We start from the raw sequence: 20,133 nt of genomic DNA on the forward strand, positions 1-20,133 counted from the left end.
CGCACCCTTGGCAGGCAGATCGGGTGAGTGTGCGGGGCAAATGGCCAGTCCGGGTCTGATTAACGGTCCCTTTAATCATAAACACAGACCCAAATCACCAGCAGGTAAGGCATAATATTGCGTCTAAAGCACTTTTAGTATAACCTTCATCATTGAACCAGATGTAGGAGCCTTAACACTGCTGACTGGATGATGCTTCTACCAGCCAACATCTGACGCACCGTGTATAGATCTTCCATACCAAATTTAAGGGGTAATAGAAGCATTATTAAACACTCATCTACAGACACCAGACAAGCCAGAAGGCTTGTTGTTCCCTCAGAAATCTCATGGCGCTGTCACAACCACAAGGGATTCTGGGTACATGCATGCTAATAAGGTCAACAATTACCACCTTTTACCTCTATATCCACTTAGGGAGAAAATACAAAGAAATAACTCTACAACGGGCGGCCTGTCGTGCACCAGGTGCGAGCTACGAGGGGAAGCAGTCCTAAGATTATTTTAAAGAAACAAGAAAAAAATATATATTAACGGACTCCTTAAGCTCCTCGGATTCTCTCTCTATACTTCTTCCGAACTTCCTTTGAAACAAGCAAAACCGCACCACAAAGACGCGCTGTCATTCTTTTTGCTGGGGATTATATTTTATCTTGGCCGGTTAGTCATGTCATGTAATAATTAGCCACACAAACAGTTTTACTGGCAAAGATTTCTAAATCGTGCTACTATGAACTTAACCCTTTGCAATTTTCTTATTACCCTTTCAGTGCTAGAGAGGCAAACAAGTACAGCATTTGAAACTCTTTTTGAAATCTACTTGAGCATACTTTAAAGAACTAAAAAAAGTAAAGCTAGAAATAAAGTAAATAAATACATTTGATTTTGTTTTTTACCACCTATCAGAACCTTTTTTGTGTCCCCACGAAAAATGGGGAAGCAAAATCATGTAAGCAAAGCAAATCACTAGACTCAAAAAGATTGTCGTTTCCAAAGTTACTATGATTTAGGTAGGTTACGATCCACGTACTTTTTTTGTCCAGTTTTTTGACCAACATAGTATTCTAAAAACCTGTCTGTACACAAAATGTAAACGTTTCTAAAACACATCGCATATCTAAGCAGGGAAAATATCTAGTTTTCACTGGGATGGGGTCGGTGAAGGTACTGTGCATGCCTCTGGAGGAAGATTCATGGCAAGCGAATGTTAGAGAGATGAAAGGCTGGGTGATAATGAGAAACGTGACTCCGTGACCTGAGATGTTGCGCTGGGCAGAGGAGTAGCCAGGACGGAAAGATAATTATTTTGTGGTGAAGGCTGGCTGTTGTATGGTGCCAGCAGTCTCCAGCACATGAGATCTGTATTGATTAAGAGTCAAGGAATTTGCTCTCCCGAGTATCATTTTTATCTGCTTGTTGCAAACTTCCAGAAAACTCCATGATCTAATAGTCCCAGGGGCAGCGTGGTTTGCTGGCCTGAACCTGGTCAACGTTAAAAATACACAGATAATAATGAAAAGAGTATGTTACGCTGCGTACTTATAACCTCGCAGATTCCGCTCTGTTATGTAACTTCATTCATCCAGAAACCGGACGGACCAAACCTTTACAAAAAGTTATTCTACCATAGAATCCAGGAGAAAATGCACGCCTATGATGTCACTATTTCATCATTGTTTATTGCGCGCTATTCTTTTTGTCATATTTGCGACAGGCAGACTTTTTTTTTTTATACAAGTTACCTTACAATTTTATTGTGGAATTAATGTTAATTCATTAATCTGTACATTATAAACTTGTTTGAGCAGGGCCCTCTTCACCTGTTTCGGTAAATCTAATTGTTCAGTTATATATGACTTCTTATGTGCTGTCCACCCAGCACTGTGTAATTTGATGGCGCTATATAAAACAAATATTAAAAATATACTCAAACTACAATATATCTCCAAAATGTGACTTATTTTTTAGCAAATATTATTCACATGAATAGACAGATTGTTAAATAACTATTCCATCAACAGCTGGAGCAACCCAACAATTAGGAACGTATTATTGCTGTAGTGTTTTTTTTCTTCTTACGCTGGATATTTTAAAGTCTATTAAGTAAATCAAAAGTCCAGATAGCCAACGATGCTGGGGCCAAGGCCTATTTCGAATGGCAAGACACTGTACTGCTAAGGGTTAAAACAGACAGACGGCGTAAAGAACACTGAGGGCTGTATTCTTAATGCCGTCATCTAGAACGTGCCGCAGCAGTTGTGGTGAATACCTTTCAGTGCTGGCTTATCAATAAGCACCGGGATAATATCAGATAATGGGCTGGAGGAGACAGGGGAAGCGATGATGAAGGATGTGACATCTACCAGAGACAGTGTAGTCAAGACAAAAGGAAAGCAGGACAAGTAAAACCTACCAAGGTATCTAAAAATCTAGAACGGGAATCCTAGAACCTGAGTGTGCACGCAACCTTAACCCCTTGAGGAAACAGGTTGTCCTTAAACTCACTAACAATGCATTGGAAGCCCATATATGTACGGGCTTTGTCGTGAAGGGGTTAACCCCCCCCCGATTACCGATAGTTTAAAGAACATTATCGGCGAAGGAATTGGTGCTAGAATAATTAACCCTTTTACTGCCATCAGGAAAACCTGCTATCCTGTTTAATGCTTGTAAACCGTGTATTATCTTCCTTCTAGCGTGAAAGATTGTTCAAGTTTAGAATTCTTTTTGCATTAAATAATATTTTGCATATAATATTCCAACATAGCATCCTATTCCGGTTTTGGAAAAGTTTTTTGATTTAAAAATAAATGGACTGGCAATTGAAACATCAACCTGGTTTTCGATGTGAATAAGGGCTTTGGCAGCATTGTGTTGTTATTTAAGGAATGAGTTACACACCAAACCGTGACATTTTAATACCAGCTGGTTCACTTCACCTATCCTAAATCTAAAAGGCCGAAGCTCATCTTTTGTTCCATTTCCAGTTGAGGACGGCCATGTTCTCACAAAAAGTCTAAAGGCTATTTCATTTTCCTAGAACTGTTTCTGTACATAACATCAGCAGCAGTAATTTTTCAGGACATGTTTTCTGGCTCTAGCAATGCTCTTTCAATGGATTACCTCTAGTCTTGGACATTGGTAAATGATTTATACACTTTTCTATTATCTCCCCGTATATACTATACCAACCAACTGTCCCATATCCGGGAAGAATGTCACGGGTTCCCATTCTCACTGTACTTTGGCATAATCCAGAAGAGGCTGGCAAATTGTAAATCCCCTTATACTGAGGCACCTGGAAAACGTAGCCCACTGATGTATAGATATATTGATGTATAGCTGTCCTTTGCTGGCCAGGCTGTAAATGCATCCTTTGATGCCGAATGGGGAAAACAACCTTTAATTACTAAGGCCAGTGAAAACATCTCAGTTTGTTTTTGTTTTCCTAGTCCGACTCCCCAACCCCTAAACCCAGGCGCCCCCATAAATTCCAAGTGACACTGAAAAGGTGATCATGAAATTTTATTTTCCTCACCTGTCAACGGTGTTGGCTACAACTTCCAGATGTTCCAGGAGGAAGGGGTAGAGGGTTGGAAATCGAGAGAAAAACTCTCTCCCTGTCATTCTGCAAAAGAAACAAATGAATCATTTAATCACTTAGATCCAAACCTAGCGTATTTTATATATACATCGTTAATACATGCTCCGGTGGCCAAAATAAATAAATGAATAACCTGATTTAGTCCACAACATTGAAAAGGGGAAAGAACCAGCGATAATATATTCTGATGCTCGAGTTCTAATTCACCACACAAAGGCTCCCTGAACCAATAACAACAAGAAGGAACTTAAAAATAAGCGAGAGAGAGATAACTAAAAGGCGAGGAATCATGCAGACTATTAGAAATATAAAACAAAGCCGTAAGATGGAGGTCCCCTATCCCAACGTCATAACTGGGGTTCGCCAAAACAGCTCAAACAAGCCCCTCGTCTTGTGGGCAGCTGCCCCTCTTGCCCCACGGAAGTTACGGGCTGATCAAGACATACATTTTTTGGGCACATAGGATAGTTCCTTTTTAACCCAAATATAAATGCACTTTGGCGATGCTGTAACAGATTTTATCTACACATTCCATGCATTTATAGAACGCCAGCAGACTAAATTCAAACCGTGTCCCTCTTTTCTGCACACGTCTGCAACTTGCCTCTGTAAATCTGCGCATCATCAGAAATACTGCCTAAATGCAAAACACTAAAAATAGTAAAACTAACAGAAACAAAATTCATCTGTAGGTTGAAGTTTGTTTCTCTTTCCTGGGTGTGCAAGTTTAAAGTTAATGATGTCCCAAAAATAGGCTCTGGCGGCTGCTGGCTTTCCCAACCAAGTCTCAACGAACCCGTCCCATCGGATCTACCGTAAACCAAATCCATCTTTATTTCTATCCATCAGATTAATGTTCTTGTTATTAGAAAGCGGACGAGTGAACATGGCCACCAGTACACAATTTTTTTTTTTAGTTTTTAAATCACAGAACGCAAAAAAAAAAAGAAAAAAAGAGAACAGGAAAAATGCAGCTGGCCGAGGATACAAATGTGTCGCCTGAATGCAATTTTGCTATTTCTTATCAGTGACCCTTGTGCTGACCACATTCTTTTTTTGTCTGGTAAGGCACAAAAAGCATTCGTCATACTTCCTGAATCACGGACAATTTACTTATGGAAAGCATCATGCATCTCGGCAAATCTAGATGAGCTCGGTCCGCAAGCTTTCACTCCTATTCCTTCCCAAAAGAGCTGGTAAATTTGCAGCGTTACAGTTTATTTTCATACTAACGAATTAAGCTTATAAATATTCTTTTCACATGAGACAGTAGAACACGAACTCCCTGATATCACCGATATCACTTTGCATTATCAAGCGCAATCCCCATGAACTTTTCCGCCCCGGTATAGGTTAGCCCGGTATAGGTTAGCCCAGTATAGGTAATGGTAGGAGTTCATTAACCTTTCCTGACCCACCCATGCATCACACAGGACTAGTTCAGCACCGTTTGAGAAACTCACAGGGCCCTTCATAATGCAAAGTGACAGCAGGCGGTTAATATCAGGCGGGACTGGCCATCTAGCTCACCAGCCAAAATTCCTAGTGGACCACTGGCCCAGAGAGCCACACATTCACGTAATCCGTCTCTGGAGCATGCGGTCAGCGGCTGGATATGCCCCACCACACGCTAAGTAGGCATAAAAACATAGCGTGTGGATACATGTATCCAGCCTTCGACCACATATACGGTATCAGCTGGCCCTAAAGTGCCAGGGCCTCATCATCATCACCAGTCCGGCCCTGGTTGAAATCTTAAACTCTTACAAAGGTAAGCAAAGTTTCTGTCTATGGAGGAGTTTATTGGACAACATTAGGGCTGGAGAGCTTTCTTTCCATCTGTGGTCCAATAAGAGGACTGCCTATGACATCCATAACAGAGACAGATTCACTTCTGTAAAGCTCCAAAGAATATCTTCAGATTATGGGAACCTTTCACCCTTTCTATCCTGAAGTTAAGAGATCAAGTCATTTTCACTGTTCTTTCAGTGAAACCCAACTTTCGTGTAAATTCGGCACTATCATTAACTAGGTATTATCGTAATTGTCAATATTTTTATAAGAATTAGAAAGTATTATAATATTGCTGGTTTTGACTGCCAACTTGAAAAGTTCAGTTGCCCAACTACACCGCGTCATGAAAGAACAACTTCAATGAGCATCTACTAGCAGAAAGCCCGAGCTGGCTCTATATAAAGCGTTGTTAGTGTAGGAGGCTTGCTTGAAAGTCTCTTCCTTGATTTTACTATGCATTATACGGGGTCGGCTAAGAACATCTTGCAATTGAAGCTCATCAGGGCTGGCCGCCAATAATGGACAGTGGTGCTGATGGGTTACAAAGTTCAACTCAACGGCAAACGACAGCTTAGTAAATCCAACCATCTATCTGTAGAAATAAAGCACTAGACAGGTGTGAGTATTAAAATATAATATATTTTGAACAGGCTGCACATAAGTAAAGCATTAAACAAATGGAAATGTGATTCATTTGGTTAAGGACAGTCTGCCAACAACTACCAAAAAACACAATTGTGGATGGTTGTAGTGTCACCTTTTGCCACAGATCTCTGCTTCCCAGAAATAAACTAAACAATAACTTTGACCCTGATTGCAAATACAAAGTATAAGCTGTAGGTCGTTTAGTTATACTAAAAGCTGTGGACATGTAACTTGCGCAGAGCCATTCTTATATCCCGGTTACATAATATCACTCATCTTCCGTAAGCAATCTCATTACAGCACAGAAAGAAAGATATATTGCTTGGTTTCCTAAAACAGCTTGATTTTACTGTTTAAATAAGGCTGTATTTACAGGCTCAGCTACAGTCTTCTGAGATTGAAAAATGAGGATCTATGTGCTCCTTGGAGTATTCAGTCTTGGATACTGAAGAATCGTCTCTCATCCTCTCATTTCCTCCTTATATGAGCTGCTTTTAGAAGAATGAGCTGACTGCAGAGCGGTCATCTCAAAGTCATCCAAAATCTGCTGGATCAGTAACTGAAACCGGGGTGGGGGGGGTTGAGAATAGCATTAAATCTGCAAAGAATTTTTCATCATTGCTATGCACCCAAAAATATTAATTTTCTGTTTATCTCAGAACGGAATGGACTGCAGCATGTAAACTCTCAAAACGCTACGGTCTCATAAAAGTCTGCTGAAATCAGGGGATGCGGCAGACATCTTCATTAAGCGTATATCATTTTAAGCCTTTTATTTAATAAGGACATAAAAATTGTTTATAAAGTTGAGTTTGGGGACATATGAATTATACAGATGCTGTTCCAGTCGTGGCGATCAGAAATTTCATCCATTAGGCCTCGTCAGCTAGGCGTCTCCACAATTTTAAGAAATCGCAAAGATCACGCATCTCCATCATCATATCTGGGAGTTCAGAGTCTCATGGTGACGCACCGCTTCTTTAGGTCCCTGGGTCTACATAAATTAAAAAGCGAGAAACTACTGGGGAACCGTGTTTGGTTATCCCCATTCCAAACCCCATCCACACCTTCTCTCCACCCACTTCCCACCCCATCCACACCTACTCTCCACCCACTTCCCACCCCATCCACACCTACTCTCCACCCACTTCCCACCCCATCCACACCTACTCTCCACCCACTTCCCACCCCATCCACACCTACTCTCCACCCATTTTTTTTTAAAAAAATCTAATTGGAGCTAGCCACACCCCCACAGAAAGTTAGCCACACCTCTTAATCATTTCCCCACCTTCCAGGAGAGGGGGGGCCTAGAAGTCCTCTGGAATGCGAAGCATGCGCATAGCGCACCGCAGAAGGCAAAATAGAAATGTCCCTAATGAGGCTTCTCCAATTGGAGCTATGAATGCTCTGTCAGATTTCAGCTGTTTAATAAAGAGTTTAAGGTTTAAAAAAAAAAAAGAGCAAAAGGTGCCTTAAAAATACCCCCCTCTTCGGTGAGGTTTATCAGTATGCCATCCTGTTTCATGAATCAATTGGCAAAAAGCACCCTTACTATAGCTATATCCAAAAAAATGAGACACGAAATAAATATAATAAAAATAGAACGTCTACATAGAGAAAGGGATTAAAGATAAGATCGAGGTGACTCAAACAGGAACAAACAGTGACCGATAACTTTCAGACACAAACATTGGCACGTAAGCCGGGTTTTAATAACCCACATTACTTTGGTCAGCAAATTTCATGACTGCGCTCCAGAAACTTTGTTTGTAAAGCTGTTCAGCGAGAATCGTCTGGAGACATTTTACAGAGTTATCCTTACATATTCCAGATAAGCCTTTTCACTTTTATTTAAACACCAGAGGCCAGAACTAAAGGAGGGAAAAAAAATAAAATAAAACTCAAAGCTGCCCAGCTGTTGGTGGACTGCAGTTCCCATGACTCTCTACCAACGAATGGCTTGAGGAAAATCATGGAAATTCTAGTTCATCGGCAGCTGAGGAATGACAGTTTGTCCTCCTCTGTGTTCTAACGGAGGGAAGAAACGATTCTTCAAATAAACGACCTCATTAGTGTCAAACTTGTTCTCCCAGTTTGTTGGGACAGGAGCACTTCAGCATCCAGAGGCTTCACATGAAGTAGCTGCCTTCCTTCTTGGCCCTACAGGAGAAAGTTGCGTCCAAGCAGCTAGACCATTTAATTCGCAGTCTGTACGACCCCCACTTACCGTAACCATCTACGCATGCTCACAAGGGGTTTATTCACTAAAGGGAGACTTGTGATTTTAACCAACTTCACGACAAAAGGGACAGGTTTCTCCGGCAGAAAGGGCTGGGCTGGAGATTAGACTTAAGAAGCCTCACTGATTTAACTATTCATTATACAGGGCCATGCAAGCTCTCCCTGCGGCAGACGCTCATTGGGGTTGGACCTTCATAATGTATGGTGAAGTCAATGAGCTGAAACCACAACTCCAAGTAAACCTCACACAACTGGGAACCTAGAAAGCTGAAGTATGTAAAAAGAAATATACATGATGTCGCCCGTACATGATATATTTTTCATACACCTATTGCTCTAAAATAGAAGCTAATCAAATTAAGCAAAAACGTACGGGAAATACACCACAAGGTATCCCAAGGAAACTTTGGCTAAAGGCTATTAGGTGGTATATAAAAAGTGCCTTTATAGCCAAAATCGCTCCAGTGCCATGTAATTTACGCAGGCTGACTGGCAGATCCGTTATTAACTTCACAAGAAACACAGAGAACGTGAACTTTCAAGAATGTTTGTTCTAGAAGTTCTATTTGAAGAAGTCTGAAAAACCGATGGACAATGAACAGGCCTCGGCTCTCCTAACAATTTATTTTACAGCTCTGTGAGCTCAGAGCGTGTTTTCTCAAGCCACTGAACTCGAGAAGTATTTTGCTTACTTGGGCAGGAATTTAGTTACGCCATTTTTTAAATCCACAGAAAACAAGTGTTACTTTTTTTTTTTTTTGCTAAAAATATAAATTCCGCTAAAGCATCAAGCCGTTCCCTTCTACTAACATTTATTCCTTTTAAACTCCTACGCACACATTCCACTCCCTCCAGGGCTCTAATTATCATGGTTACCAAAAAAAAAAAAAAAAATACTCTTAACAAAATACATAAAACTATTCAGGAAAAAAAATAAAAGGCCTATTCCTAAAGAAGCGAGAGAGGATAATCTGGGTGCTGTAATATCTCAGTATCTCTGCCAAGGTTCCTCAACAATGTGTTAAGTTGACTTTAGTTGAGTCTAGGTTAGTGCACTAAGAATCGCCAATCATACTTGGAATCAGGGCTTTAAATGAATTAAAATTTTATTGGAAATTCCAAAAGTACAGTTTTATTGTGATGTAGCGCAGCTGCCCAGAAACTATTTACCAAGACTGAACTTATCACAAAAGGGGAAGAAGGATCATCTGTTTAGCGTTGGAAAGTGGGCACACTTTGTTGTGTTCTCTGTTCATCACATTTTGGGGGACCTGCGAACTAGTGATCAACATTCTCTCTGCGGAACATTGTTGCTCATATCTCACTTTTAGCTTTTGTAGAGATGACAGGTTAGTGTTTAGATTGTACGCTCCTTTGACAAGGGCCCTTCTCGCTTAATGTTATTAAGGACAAAGCCAAGAAGGACATCTTGCATTTTCAGTGAATGGACTCCAAGATGGTTCTAAAAGCGTTATATTTTGTGCTTTTAAAACATGGCATCAAACCCCTTAAACTACTTTGCTCATTTTCTTTTTAATATGAGTTTGCTATATAAGAACAGACACGTAAACCGTATATATTTGGTTTTACAAGCTGGTTCCTCGATGATACGTCCAACTATAACAAGTTTTACATGCTGTAGGACCATGACATAGCCAGCAGCCTCACTGCTAACACGGGCACATCTTCAATCGCAGAAGGGTAAGTGCTACGGAGACTCCTAATGACCCGTTGCTTGGAAGTGCTGGGATGCACACATTTTCAGAGTTGTTTTTCTCAAAAATGTTTGCGGATAGAAGAAACATCAAGGTTCTCTCACTCCATAAACTTTTTATAGAATATTTGAAACGTGTTATTGGGTTCGACAACATCCAGGAAGGGAGTGTGTTTCGGAGAAAGGGAAATGTTAATAGAAGAGATCCTAAAGGAGATACTGAAACAGAAAGGGAAAAGCGAGACAGTGAATAATCCACTTATTCAGAATTATCAATCACACACACACATATATATATACATATACACATCCGGACATCAGTGTGAGCTGGCAGTAACAGCACAAAAAGAAGACACTGGGCCCGGGTCACCAAGCTGGAAGGTTCTCGTGTGCTTCAGTTAGGATGTATGACGGAACCCAAATGTTGTGCTTGTGTTTCTGCCCATCCGACGAGCCATCTCAGAATTGCTAACCGTTCTGAAGATTTAGTCTAGTACAAATAGTTTTAAGAGGATTGTAAGCGCTGGTGAGCAAGGTCCACCTTCTGTAAATTTAAGTATGCAATTACTATACGTAGCTCCTTTTGAAAAGCTCAACAGAGTGTGTTGGTGCTATACAAACACAATAATAATACAATGTGAGCTGCAGAAACGCAAACTACACACATTTTTCTACAGAACTTTCACCAAATCCTTTGTCACAAAAAAATCTCTAATCAACGAGACGGCTTATAATCATCTTATTGCAGACACACAAGATATGAGCCATGTTTAAGGCAGTATCAGATAAGGATGGAGGATAGTCCCTAAAAGCTACGTTAACCGGCATTTATTATTCATATTCATCTACTGTGTACCGGTTTTGCGTATTTTCCTGTTTCTGTGTCAAATTAACTCTTTCCCCCCCGGTCTATCCATTATGAGCATTCCTGAGCTATGTCGCGTTCTCCTATTGATGGTTTTTATTTGGCAAAATGTATGTCTTCTCTTGGGTCTGTTTTATTTTATGTTCTCTTTTTTCTTCTCTATTAAACCCTTATCTCCTATATCTGCCCTCTCACTGCCCCTGTCCACTCCAACAGTATATTTAAGGCTCTCTCCTACAGCCCTCATAAAGCCCGCAACATACTCTTCAATCTTGCTCTAAACATATTGAAACAATTTGCACTTTAATCTCATATCCAGTAGAAGACACTCGGTATCTCTCACTCCCCATTATGTTCAGTTTGACGAGTCCAAATCTTTCTCCACCTGTCTTCTGCACACTTACTTCAGGGGCATCTCTCCTAATCCTGGTCCCCCAGTTACCTCTCTCTCTGTGTGTTCCCACATCCATCTAAGGCACCATCTCTCCCTTTCCCCAAACCTCATGTTTTTCTCTCCATTGCTCCTTCTAGATTGTAAGCTTGTGAGTCAGGCTCTCTCTACCCAATTTATCAGACACTTTAAATGTATGGAGTGTAAGAAATTGTTGTCCCTATAGAAATAAGAGATCATTTATTACATCTATAGATGTGCAGCCTTCAGGGTAATCGGTGTTATGCTGGCAGCAGCTAAAGGAAGGTTTAGAAACCGTTAACAAGTTACAGTAATAAATTACCACAAGAACCTACAGCATAAGACACTCAATATAGAGGAGAGGCTATAGAGGCAACCATCTATTTGCAACACTGCCACCTAAAAGTTTTCGTACATACTCATTGTCACAGAGTTGCGTTTAAATGATTGATGACACTGAACTGTAGAGCGCTGGGAGGTAGCCCTCTGGGGATGGATATTAATAGATCAAATATTATCCTACCCAACAGAGGTAGTTCTTCCACAATGGGGTTCAGCAGGGGTTTCACACTCTGTGTTTGAAGGGCACAATCCGACAAAGAATTCTGTGTATCCCTGCTTGATACTTAACCATCCCTCAAACACTTAACCGTTTTCATTCATTTACTTCTACTCAAGCTATCCAGAGAATCGCTCGAGGCCTGGAGTCCAGCTCCAGTGTAACTACGGCTGGCTTAGAACTAGATTCGGAGTGAGAAAAAATCTAATTGCTTCTTCATAACACCAAGTAGAGTGATCGTGGCCGGGAGAAGACCCGGGCTTTAATGTTCTGGAAAAGCTTTCAATTATCCATTTTCTGTTCTAATTCAGTTCTCTCCCTTCTCCTCCCCCGCCATCACAGTCTTTCTGAACCAATGAACAACAAATAGAAACTTGAAAGGTAGCTCTATGGAGAGGAATAATCACACAGATCAGGAAGCTAAGATACTTTTCCCACTTAAGGTGAGGTTATTGGTTATTTTAATCTCAAACATAGCATTACATACTTTTACCATTCTATAACTATGTACCTTCCGGGCAACAGGACGTTAACATCGCTGCTCCTACGGTATAAGGTGTGAGCGTGTGTGTGTGTGTGTGTGTGTGTGTATATAAATATATATATGTGCCTGTGTGTGTCTCTTACTACAATATGTAATACCATTCCATAGTACAAAACTGTAATAAGCAGCAATTGGAGACTACGTGACAGCTGAAAGGCATAAAGACAGCGGCCTTGTTATGTTCTCGCTGTTACAGGGCTCAGAGGTTTGTGTTTTCCTGCTGACTTATGTTTTGATGCCCGAGGCAAGGAAAGTTAGAAAGCCCAAGCACAAGGTCACAAGGAGTGAGCCGTGTTTGACCTAGGCTGAGCTACTTCAAAGTATGAATCACTGTCTGGAGACTACCTGATTTCACTTACAGAACAACTCCTTTCAAACTAAACAAACAAAAGATGACTCAGCGAGGGTGGGCTCGGGGTAAACACCTGGCAATGAAAGGGTTATGTACTGTAGTTCAGTGATAACCCAAAGCCAGATCATTAATCATTAACTTTATCAAGTGCACAAGAGAACGTGATAACATTTAGAGAAGGAAAAAAATAAAATAAAAACAAACATACAAAAGTTCATAGCTCATGAAAGAAAAAAAAAAAAGACTTATCAATAGATCTACTCATTTGGGTGGCTTGCCGGATTTCTTTAGAGTAGGTTTCCGGTAGTCATATTTTTACAGTACAGAATAAAGTCTGTAAAATTTTGGGTGTTTTACCTCTATATATTAAGTGGATTCGTTAGCGATTATACCAGCGATTTGCCCAGTCAATGATTGATAAGAGGATTCAGAGGTTTTCACTTGACAGCTAAGGCATTTCTGATATAAACGAGGTGGCTCGAGAGACGGTATTCTGGGATACCTCTAAGACAGGGGTGTCCAAGTTTTTTCTGCAGTGGGCCACTTCATCAGAATTGTATGCGTGCGAGGGCCGCACTCATTTTTCACTGAGAGAAAATATGGCCTTTAATAAAATATGCAGATTAAAATAAAGTAAATGACACAAAACCTTTACTTTTCCTCTCACTGATTTCTGGGCCTAGGAAGTTCTCTGACTACAAATTCAGGATTCTGAAATAGTTTTATTTATTTTAGGGATGAACTAAAATGAAAATTCTGGACTAAAACCCAAAAATTCAGGGTTCACTTAGCCGAAATCGAAAATGACCCCCCCACCTTTAAAAATAATAAAAAATCCCACACTTTTAATAAAGGTAAGTTGCACACCAAAATTGTACAAAAAAAATATATATTATGATTGTTAACAGCAATTTCAGGCATATCCAGATTCCAGCATGTACTGGTTGGCTGGGCATGAAATGAGTGTGATTGCTGTCAACAATCATATATAAATTAATATTGTTATTGTATTTTTTGTCCAATTTTAGTGTGTTAACCACACTTTTATTAAAAGTAACACACCACAATTGGACAAAAAAAATCAACAGTATGACTTGGCATGATAGGAGTGTGATTGCTAACAGCAGATTGCTGTTAGCTATCACACTCCTATCATCCTAAGTCAGCCAGTACATGCTGGTACAGGGTGGCTGTAAGTGCAGACCCCATACTGCTGGCAGCATCAATACACAAGGGGGACAGCTAACCAGGTTTCAGCATGTACTGGCTGACTTGGCATGATAGGAGTTTGATTGCTAACAGCAATCACAGTCCCATCATGCCTAGGTTCCAGCACCTACACATCCATGCTATCACACACACACACTCATTCATTCACAGATTCATTCCCTCAATCAGACATACTCATTCAAACAAACACCCTCCCCCACCCCCTTACCTGCTCTACAGCTCTCGATGCCGCTCACTGACTTCAGCAGGGGGCGCGGCCTCCCTCTGCGTTCTCCTGTACTGCACAGACTCAGAGGAAGCAGGACAATAGACCCTCCCACAAGTAAGCAGCAGGGCTCTTTTGATCCTGGCTGCCGATCTCACGCGGGCCGCACCTCGAGATCCTGCGGGCCGCATTTGGCCCGCGGGCCGCATGTTGGACGCCCCTGGTATAGAGCACTCTGCCTCCAGAAATGCCTTATACCCCTATCTGACACTCTGGCATTTAGGGGGTTAAAAGGCATATTATGGGGCAGAGTGCCATATAGGGAGGTATAAGGCATTTCAGGAGGCAGAGTGCTCTATTAAATGCCCCCTTAACGCCACTCCAGAAATGCCCTATGCCCCCATTTAACACACACACACCCTATACCCCCATTTAACTAACACACACACACTCTCTCTCACCCCTCTCAGCCCTCTCTTACCGGTGCTTCCAGCCCGGGGCAGCGGGTTGACGTCGCCTTCCGCGGCAGCCGGAAGGAGGTGGAGTTGGCAGCGGGGGTTTGTATGCGTCCGTCGCGTATACTTTCCCCGGCTGTCAGAGATCAGAGTTCCCCGCACCGGTGCGGCACCGATGCGGGGAGCTCTGATCTCTGACAGTCGGGGAAGGTCTACGCGACGGACGCAGACAACCCCCGCTGCTAGCCACACCTCCTTCCGGGTGCAGCGGACGTTGTCTACGCGGATCGCGTAGACGTCAACCCGGTGCCCCGGCAACACAGCAGGAAGCACCGGTAAGTGTGTGTATGGGGGGGGGGTCGGGTGAGACAGGAGGATCCAGGTCCCCTGCAGCGGGGCGGGGGATCTGGATCTTAGTCTCCTAATCAGACCTCTATTTGAGGTCTGATTAGAAGACGACCCCGATTAGAAGACGAGGGGTATTTTTCAGAGCATTTGCTCTGAAAAAAACCTCGTCTTATAATCGAGCAAATACGGTATATATACCGGTATATACAGAGAATGTTACTTTGTATCGGCTGACGATATGCGTCACATCTCTAAGTGTCCCGAAATAGGGAGAAAAAGGTGTCGAGCGTCAGTAATGAGCAGAGCCGGTGACTTGCATTGTGTTTGGCATGGTAATTCGAAATAATAATGCAAAATGTCATGATACAAAATGCTTTTTTTTTGTGACAGATCTTTTTGAATAATGTCACTTTACGTGCCTGATGTGACACAGTGTGGGGGCTTCAGAGCTTAAAGTGTAGGATGTTTTGTAAAATGAAACGTTCTTGAAATTTGCTGTTAAAATATCATTTTGATATATATATATATATATATATACACATACATACAGAATATAAGTATATATATATATACGGTATATACTTAGATTCCTATACATTTACATTTATATATATATATATATATATTGTGGAAGTTGTTGCAGTCATTGGCACAATGTATAAAAAAGTCATACTGGGACAGAGATTAAAAACAGATTGAATAGTGGTTTTATAGCCGTAATAACCAATAGAATATTTCAATCAGGTGGAACACTCAATTGGTTGCTATGGTGATAAGACCACTTTAAAATTTCTGCACCATAGTCATCGTCCCCAATAGGTGCTAATGGCTTCAACAATAATAAATAATGCAATGTGTATTCGCTGCATTTTCTTAAACTAGCTAGCTGGATTTTTCTCATACCTCCCAACAGTCCTGTTTCGTGGGATAGTCCCAATTTGGGGCGCTGTTCCACCGTCCTGGGTAACTGACCCACTGTCCCTTTCTACTACTCAGGGAGATCCTCTGATCACCCCCGGCCGGCCCAGGGAGCTGTATGATCAGTGGACCTCCAATGGCGTCCCCCCTTTTGCTAATGACATGTGATACAATTTTGGGCACTAGATCTAAACCATAGGTAGCAATAAAGAGGCAAAAATGATTGCCTTTGACAACTCTGTTACTATGGCAATACCAGAAACTTTACTACACACGTTAATTTATGTTACAAAGCTACTTGACCTCATTAAAAACATGTGCAAATCACGTGCCTTCTTTCAACATGGCATACTTTCTACATGGTGCCATCTGAATGTCGCGGCTGGAATCGAGACTCATCAGACCAGGCAACGTTCTTCCAGTCTTCCATTCTCCAATTTTGGTGATTCTGTGTGAATTGTAGCCTCAGTTTCCTGTTCTTAGCTGGCAGGAGCGGCACCCGGTGGGGTCTTCTGCTGCCGTAGTCCATCTGCTTCAAGGTTCGACATGTTGTGCGGTCAGAGATGGTATTCTGCATACCTTGGTTGTAACGGTGGTTATTTGAGTTACTGTTGCCCTTCTGTCATCCCGAACCAGTCTGCCCATTCTCCTCTGACCTCAACAAGGCATTTTCATCACACAGCTGCCGCACACTAGATATTTTATCTTTTTCGGACCATTCTCTGTAAACCCTAGGGATGGTTTGGGTGAAAATCCCAGCAGATAAGCAGTTTCTCAAATACTCAGACCAGCCCGTCTGGCACCAACAACCAACATGCCACGTTCAGAGTCACTTAAATCCCCTTTCTTCCCCATTCTGATGCTCGGTTTGACCTTTAGCGAGTTGTCTTGACCGCATCTACATGCCTAAATGCATTGAGTTGCTGCCATGTGATTGGCTGATTAGCTATTTGTGTTAACAAGCAATTCAACAGGTGTCCTATATAGCTATATGTGTTAGACCAGGGGTGTCCAAGTTTTTTCTGCAGTGGGCCACTTCATCAGAATTGTATGCGTGCGAGGGCCGCACTCATTTTTCACTGAGAGAAAATATGGCCTTTAATAAAATATGCAGATTAAAATAAAGTAAATGACACAAAACCTTTACTTTTCCTCTCACTGATTTCTGGGCCTAGGAAGTTCTCTGACTACAAATTCAGGATTCTGAAATAGTTTTATTTATTTTAGGGATGAACTAAAATGAAAATTCTGGACTAAAACCCAAAAATTCAGGGTTCACTTAGCCGAAATCGAAAATGACCCCCCCACCTTTAAAAATAATAAAAAATCCCACACTTTTAATAAAGGTAAGTTGCACACCAAAATTGTACAAAAAAAATATATATTATGATTGTTAACAGCAATTTCAGGCATATCCAGATTCCAGCATGTACTGGTTGGCTGGGCATGAAATGAGTGTGATTGCTGTCAACAATCATATATAAATTAATATTGTTATTGTATTTTTTGTCCAATTTTAGTGTGTTAACCACACTTTTATTAAAAGTAACACACCACAATTGGACAAAAAAAATCAACAGTATGACTTGGCATGATAGGAGTGTGATTGCTAACAGCAGATTGCTGTTAGCTATCACACTCCTATCATCCTAAGTCAGCCAGTACATGCTGGTACAGGGTGGCTGTAAGTGCAGACCCCATACTGCTGGCAGCATCAATACACAAGGGGGACAGCTAACCAGGTTTCAGCATGTACTGGCTGACTTGGCATGATAGGAGTTTGATTGCTAACAGCAATCACAGTCCCATCATGCCTAGGTTCCAGCACCTACACATCCATGCTATCACACACACACACTCATTCATTCACAGATTCATTCCCTCAATCAGACATACTCATTCAAACAAACACCCTCCCCCACCCCCTTACCTGCTCTACAGCTCTCGATGCCGCTCACTGACTTCAGCAGGGGGCGCGGCCTCCCTCTGCGTTCTCCTGTACTGCACAGACTCAGAGGAAGCAGGACAATAGACCCTCCCACAAGTAAGCAGCAGGGCTCTTTTGATCCTGGCTGCCGATCTCACGCGGGCCGCACCTCGAGATCCTGCGGGCCGCATTTGGCCCGCGGGCCGCATGTTGGACGCCCCTGCTCTAAGACTTTCCTTAATGCAAGGGTAGCCTCCATCTGTTATGACTGCCATGGGGCTTAGGCTCCTTGACCAAGTGCAGAAGCATCAATGCAACAGCTAGGAGGCTATCCCTGCTCTAAAGAACATGTTTTATCACATTAACTCTAACCTGCATATGGAGAACGGATGTGGATGGCCATGACTATCCTAAATATATATATAGAATCTTTGCCATTTACAACTGGGCAGGGTGCCTTGCTTCTAGAGGACCGTTAATCCACTAAGAGCTTCATGAATTGCATTAACATTTATGACCTCATGTTAGAGCAAGAGGTCATAGTCCACATCTTAGTCTCTACCCGCCTGATTTCAATGCGAGGACATTTTAATTTACTGACAAGGTGGTTGGTAAGTATAGAACAGCCTCCCAGCAGAAGGGGTAGAAACGAATAACAGTAAAGCAGTTAAAACATGTATGGGATACGCACGAAGCTAAGACAAGACCAAGGACCGATTAAGTTTTGAGTCCTTACATAAGGAAACGTGACAGACTAGATGTATTAATGAAAAGCTCCATTTTAAAACTCTCCCTTTAAGAATAGATGCGTTGGCATTAAACGGCTGCTCTGGTCGGTGGCACTTGAAGGATGAACGCAAGGGTTAATGTATACATGGGAAACATTGTGCAGAATCCCTATCATTGTTTCTGCTTCAGGCAGCGAATGTAACTTAGTAGTGGCAGTAATTACTTGTATCTTCCCTGCGTGTTGTACTGCACCACTGCATATGTTGGAATAAAAAAAAAAAACACCGGCATATGCCATAGAATTTTATCCACTGACCCGGGCTGTATCAGCACCGTCTAACTTATCAGTGGCTTCGTAGTAAGAAAATAAAATGCAGACACATTTTATTGTTCCGCCCTCCCACCAACTTAATCAAGAGATTATAGCCTCCATAAAACTTGAGAAGAAGCCGCACCGGCGCTGGATGGCCCGGTGACAATGCGATTATTCACGCTGCCTTTGAAGTACCTGCCGTCTTTAGCGAGGGATAAGCAGTGTCAGTAGGATATGGCTGGGTATTGATGTGTGTTGGTAAATCCTAACAAAATGCAATAAAACCTCTGAGAAAAATAAAAAAAAATACAGTTTTAAATTATTTCGGCAGTTTATTGCTGCGTTTCAAGGGACTGGATAATGAAAACAATAAAAGGGGTGATAAAACAATGATATGGCTTGAGCTATCATATACACAGTGCACAATATACTGCCCCCAACCACAGCACAGATACACTGGGATCTAACACTCCAAATAGCCCTAAACCACACGGTGACCCACCATATGGTAAATGGCTGAATCGCGCAGGAACATGTTTGTTAGTCCAATAAAAAAGGTATTATCACAAGATACTTATTTCATCTGTTATTTGTGTGTATGTATGTTATATATATATATATATATTCTGTGTATGTCTTGTTAAAGTGAAGGCCTTATACCCTCTATGCGGCAAGAATAGGAGATAAGGATATTTGGGTAATTAACGGGGAAGTACCACCTACAAACCTTAAATGTATCCTTACCGTGAGGTTCTTGTTTATCAGTGAAACTCTTTTGGAGATATTTAGTTTAAAAGTTAGGAAAGTATTTTAGCTCAAGAAAGTTAAGAAGTCCACCTCGCCATGGCAGAACTATCCTATGATCTAATCAAACCGCTGCTCTGAAGTCACCCACCCTTACACCAATCAACGAGAGTCAGCAACTTAACAGAGGAAATAGTTATACACGGGGAGATAAGACGGAGCCGCACAAGGCATAAGGCTGTGTGTATACCAATATCTATCTATAGACATACACACACTATTTCCCTTAGTTACTAAATCAACCAAATTTAATTGATAATTGGGTTAAATTGTACTAGACGCAGCCAGATATGGTTACTGCCAGATCTACTGAATCTAAACATCACGGGAAACAAAGTCATTGACATCAGTCAGGAAAGGGTTACACAGCCATTGCTAAGGTTGTTAGACTCACCATGGTGAGAGCCATTATCGGCAAATAGAGAAGACTTGGAAGAGTAAGAGCACTCGCAGGACTTCTTAAGGTGCAAA

The 20,133-nt window shown here is 41.6% G+C and overlaps 1 protein-coding gene across 1 annotated transcript in view; it reads right to left on the bottom strand.

Moving 5' to 3' along the window:
- The window catches only part of THADA (THADA armadillo repeat containing), a 194,516-nt gene that overhangs the window by 109,150 nt on the left and 65,233 nt on the right, over nt 1-20,133 (bottom strand). The window contains exon 27 of the mRNA XM_053458824.1: nt 3,539-3,628. Coding sequence (XP_053314799.1) covers nt 3,539-3,628 — 90 coding nt within the window. The remainder of the gene's footprint in view (nt 1-3,538; nt 3,629-20,133) is intronic.

Source organism: Spea bombifrons, chromosome 3, assembly GCF_027358695.1.
Source record: "Spea bombifrons isolate aSpeBom1 chromosome 3, aSpeBom1.2.pri, whole genome shotgun sequence".
NCBI classification, from domain to species: Eukaryota; Metazoa; Chordata; class Amphibia; order Anura; family Pelobatidae; genus Spea; species Spea bombifrons.